This window comes from Lathyrus oleraceus, chromosome 1 (genome assembly GCF_024323335.1).
Source record: "Lathyrus oleraceus cultivar Zhongwan6 chromosome 1, CAAS_Psat_ZW6_1.0, whole genome shotgun sequence".
In the NCBI taxonomy this organism is placed as follows: domain Eukaryota; kingdom Viridiplantae; phylum Streptophyta; class Magnoliopsida; order Fabales; family Fabaceae; genus Lathyrus; species Lathyrus oleraceus.
In genome coordinates this window covers 429,458,960-429,463,922 of record NC_066579.1, presented here as the reverse complement: position 1 = coordinate 429,463,922, position 4,963 = coordinate 429,458,960, and the positions used below count along the sequence as shown (strand labels likewise).

General features: G+C 34.8%; 1 protein-coding gene across 4 annotated transcripts; it reads left to right on the top strand.

Moving 5' to 3' along the window:
- The first annotated feature begins 338 nt into the window (after positions 1–338).
- LOC127079618 (F-box/kelch-repeat protein At1g30090) lies at positions 339–2,714 on the top strand. 4 transcript variants are annotated; one of them, XM_051020008.1, is made up of 3 exons: positions 394–596; positions 798–870; positions 1,196–2,714. In XM_051020008.1, the coding sequence occupies exon 3, from the start codon at positions 1,236–1,238 to the stop codon at positions 2,451–2,453; it is 1,218 nt and encodes a 405-aa protein (XP_050875965.1). In that variant the 5' UTR covers positions 394–596; positions 798–870; positions 1,196–1,235; the 3' UTR covers positions 2,454–2,714. The 4 variants fall into 4 exon arrangements, with proteins under 4 accessions (XP_050875970.1, XP_050875965.1, XP_050875959.1 ...); XM_051020013.1 differs by lacking the exon at positions 798–870 and having other exon boundaries at positions 339–478; XM_051020002.1 differs by having other exon boundaries at positions 394–870.
- The last annotated feature ends 2,249 nt before the right edge of the window (positions 2,715–4,963 follow it).

The window sequence follows — 4,963 nt, the reverse complement described above, 5'->3', positions numbered from 1 at the left end:
AATGGTAGAAATTTCAATATATTTCTAAAAAAATTCTACAAATTATGTCATTATTCTGGGCACAATTTTATAACTCAAATTTCTATATAAATATTTCTAAACCATTTAAAAAATTCTGCACTTCTTTTATTTTATTTTAAAAGAGGTTCAAATTTTCTAAATGTAAATTACTCTTACACTATACATATTACATACATTTGTTTTTCATCACAACATCAAAAAGTGTTTATTTGTTAGAGCTAGGGTTGTATAGGCACAATATTTGAACACCATGTTTAGGTAACTAGTTAGTATATGCCATAAATAACAACATAACTAGAAAAACTAAAAAATATAGTACTATCCCTTTGTTTGCTTTTTTCCTTTTCGTGTGAAACTAGTAACCCAAAAAGCGCGTGGTTTTCTTTCCATATATCTGCTTTACTGGCTTCATATTTGCCACACACAATAATCATATCAAAACAATCTTCAAAAACAGGTAACCCCTTTCCTCTCTAGTCTTTATCTATGTTCTTTCTCTGTTCTGCTAAAAAGCAAACTCTACCTTCCATTGAATCTCATCTCTTACAACACACCAACCACTTTTCTTGCTTTTTGTAAGTTTTTTTTCTGTTCTTTTGCCTCTTCTCTTTCCTATGTTTCTGTCTTTGTTTTAGTTAGGCTTCAGAAAAACATCAACATAAATTCAGGGTTGTCTTTCTTTTGATTCAGAAAAACACTTATGTTATTTCCTCACTGTTGTTTTCTGATAAAGTTGAGATTTTTATTTGATTCTGCTTCTGGGGTGTTGTTTTTAGGAGAATTCTGAATTGGGTTTTTTGCTGTTAGTACAACATCACAGCTTTTTTGGTTCCCAAGTCTTGGATTATGGTAAAGTTACTAGCTTTTGATGAAGAAACAGGTTCCAACATGTTTTAATAGTGAAATTCTTTTAGTAAAGTTGAATATTTAAGAAAGGGAATTAGTTTACTATTTGTTATATTCTATCTGCTTTTAGATCATTGTGGAAGAGGAATGGGTGCTTATTCTCTTTATTGTGGATTATGATTTGGAATAGATTCTTATCTCTTAGATTGAAAATTTGGGTGTTAGTTACTATTTATTGTGATGTTATTCCAATCCATTTGAGACCATAGTAGAAACTAGAAATTATGTATGTTACAGAAAGTAACAATCCTTAGTGTGTCTTATTAAGGGTTTGGATTTGTGTCTGAGATTTAAAGATAAAGATTAAGATGCAGCGAGTAAGGTTTTCGTCTCAGCAAGGGCCGGTTCACAAGCTAGGTGATCCTCAAATGACACTATCTCCGAAGTTTAGGTTAGCTGCTGTTCAATCTGATTTGACAGATCCATCACTAGAATTAGATTGTTCTCTACGAGAAGAGCCGTTGATACCGGGCTTACCTGACGATGTTGCGCTCAATTGTCTTCTTCGTCTACCGGTTCAGAGTCATTCATTTTGTCGGGCTGTATGCAAGAGGTGGCATGTGTTACTTGGTAATAAAGAGAGGTTTTTTACTAATAGGAAGCAACTCGGTTTGAAAGATCCTTGGCTTTTTGTATTTGCTTACCATAAGTGCACTGGAAAGATTCAATGGCAGGTTCTTGATTTAACTCACTTTTCATGGCATTCGATCCCGTCAATGCCGTGTAAGGACAAGGTTTGTCCTCATGGTTTTAGGTGTGTTTCGATGCCACACGATGGTACTCTTTATGTATGCGGTGGCATGGTCTCTGACGTGGATTGTCCTCTCGACTTGGTGTTGAAATACGAGATGACAAGAAATAGATGGACTGTAATGAATCGGATGATCAGTGCTAGGTCGTTTTTCGCCACTGGAGTAATCGACGGGACTGTTTATGTAGCTGGGGGGAATAGTAACGATCTTTACGAGCTAGATTCGGCTGAGGTAATGAATCCGATTAATGGGAGTTGGCGCGCTATTGCCAACATGGGAACTAAAATGGCATCCTACGATGCCGCAGTTCTTAACGGGAAACTTCTCGTAACAGAAGGATGGTTATGGCCTTTTTATGTCTCTCCAAGAGGACAAGTCTACGATCCAAGAACAAATACTTGGGAAAATATGGCGGTTGGACTTAGAGAAGGGTGGACTGGTTCAAGCGTGGTAGTTTACGGCCACTTATTCGTCGTTTCAGAGCTCGAAAGAATGAAACTAAAGGTTTATGACGCGGAAACTGATTTATGGGAAGCCATCGACGGCCCTCCTTTACCTGAGCAAATATGCAAACCTTTTGCCGTGAATGCGTGCGATTCTCAAATCTACGTCGTTGGCCGAAATCTTCAGGTTGCTGTCGGTCATATCACTAAACTAAACCGAAAAGAAAGCCGCGAGGATAAATGGAACTTCGGCGTTCAATGGCGTGTAATTGACGCGCCGAAAAGTTTATCTGATCTTACTCCTTCAAGCTCTCAGGTGCTATTTGCATAGTTTTTTTTCCTCTTATTATTCTGTAATATCATGTTATAATGTTGTTTAAATGAAATGTAAATTAAATATAGTTATTAGAAGTTTTAATGTTTGTAATAGCTCTGTGAAGGTAAATTTAAGCAGTTTTTGAGCTGTATTAGAGAATAGCTTTTTTTGTTTGATTGGGAAAAATGTTGGTTTGTATTCTAACACTTGATTTTTTAATGTGTGTCATTTGTTAAAGTGATTTGCAGGGAATTTCTATAAATGAATAATTCAATTTATTGTTGTTATAACTAGAATGGTGTGTTCCACGTGCTAAATCTTCAGGAGTTGGTTTCTATCATTGGTTTTGGTTGGTGAGAAAACATTATGAGGTAGTTTGGTAGTTGAAACTTGATATCAAAACTCACTTTCGGGTGAGATAGTATATGGAGTTGTTGAATATGATTAGAAATTGAGAATATGTTTTCATAATGTGAGAGTAGCTCCATTTTTCTTATTTTTAAGAAGAGAATCTAATAATTTAGAGTTTGGCATGAAGGTAGGTAACACCTGATCATTATTTTAATTATGATTTTGAACTCAAATTTACGTGAAATGTCAAGGGACATGTGTGGACTACTTTTTTGTTCAGAGGTTTATATATATATTTTTGTAACTTCTTTGAAATGTGAGACAAGGGTTAGACATTGTAGACAATGATAGACTAAGGAAAATCTGTTGGTGGTGAAACCCAATAGTCTAGAATGGGTTTAAATTTTTTTTTTCTAAAATATTTTTTCAAAATAGAGTTGAGAGTAGAAGGAGAAGTTTGAAAAAATGTATAATGGAATTCTAAGAAATGAAAAACAATGATAAATCAACTAACAACAATGAATTAAGTAATACAAAGTGAAAGAATTAATCTATTTAGAATCAAATAGAAAAGTTTGAATATAATTGAATTAGTTGATTAAACATTTTAATATCACAATTCTTCGGTATCTTTAGCATAAAGATGAATTTAGAAGAACTAGATTTAAACAAACTTGCATTTAGAAAATAAATTTTTAGGAACAAGAAAAGAACCTAAAACATACAAACTACTATAAACAATAAATTTACCATGCAATATCTAAACAGAAAATAAAGAGAGAGTTAGAGAAATAGTACACTTGACTTATACGAGTTCAGTGTCTTTGTCCTTGCATGACACTTTATCTGATCTCTGGTGGTCTCTGATGGTAAACTATCATAAATTTGATTGTAGTATTCCATTATATTTTATAGTGTCCTTTAGTCCAAATAATAATCAAAGATAAAATGCTAAAATACTTAGATTTAATCACTAAACTATACAATTATAATTATTTCTAATCATTGATTCTTCTTCAACTGCACACAACTCAGAAGATCTCTAAAATCTCCAAGACGATAGCCTTCTTCAACTACAACCCTAGGTTTCATAATTTTGTCGTGTACCGAACCTTTGATGTTTGCCTTGTTATGTCTTTCCCTTTGGACCACATGCAAATAGCAACCATTTGGTGTTATATGAATCTATTACTTTTCAATCTCCTTTGTGTGAGAGAGACATTAGTTTTGAAGCCATCATCCCTTGAGAAGGAAGGTCATGGTCAAGAGATGGGTCGACATGTCTACGTTCAATTAACATTTGCTTCAATGACAGGCCAAGGCTAAGCGGCAGTTAACTCAAATGATATGACACCTTCTTCTCCTTTGAGTCATAAAAAGTATTTTACTTTGGGGTTCTCTCATGTCTTGCACAGTAACTTTGTACATGTGGTCTTTATTCTTATGGCTCTTTGGGATACTGACCATGTCGCATCTTGCGAGAAGAATGTATAGTATTTTTTGCCTCCCTCCACTAATGCCTTTTTTTTAATAATGTATTTCTCCTCCCCCTCGATTTTCTATTAGTTTTTGTTTTTCAGAACGAGGTATGTGTTTTCACTATCTTGGAAGTTTGCGATGTGCAAAGTTTGAACTTGGCTCTTGTTTCTCTCTAGTTGGTGACTTTTGAGGGCGTGTCTTTAGAGGTTTTCTTAAGTACTCTAGATAATTTCAAGACCAAAAAGATCTTTTTAGTATGAGTCTTTTAAGGTAGATGATTTGAGTGACTTGAGATGAAAGCTTTAGGAGGGAGGGAGAGAGAGAGAGAGAGAGAGAGAGAGAGAGAGAGAGAGAGAGAGAGAGAGAGAGAGAGAGAGAGAGAGAGAGAGAGAGAGAGAGAGAGAGAGAGAGAGAGAGAGAGAGAGAGAGAGAGAGAGAGAGAGAGAGAGAGAGAGAGAGAGAGAGAGAGAGAGAGAGAGAGAGAGAGAGAGAGAGAGAGAGAGAGAGAGAGAGAGATTGTATCCAAAAAGTTATCTTGGAGTCTATACAGGTTATACGATGATCATGAGATCTTTTAAAGGTATGGAGTTGGGAGGTATGATTAAGAAAATTAAGGTGAGATATTTTATTTTGTCAAACAAACTTGATTTTGTGGAGATTCACAAAACTAAGCTTATTAAGGTGTCTTTTTTCCT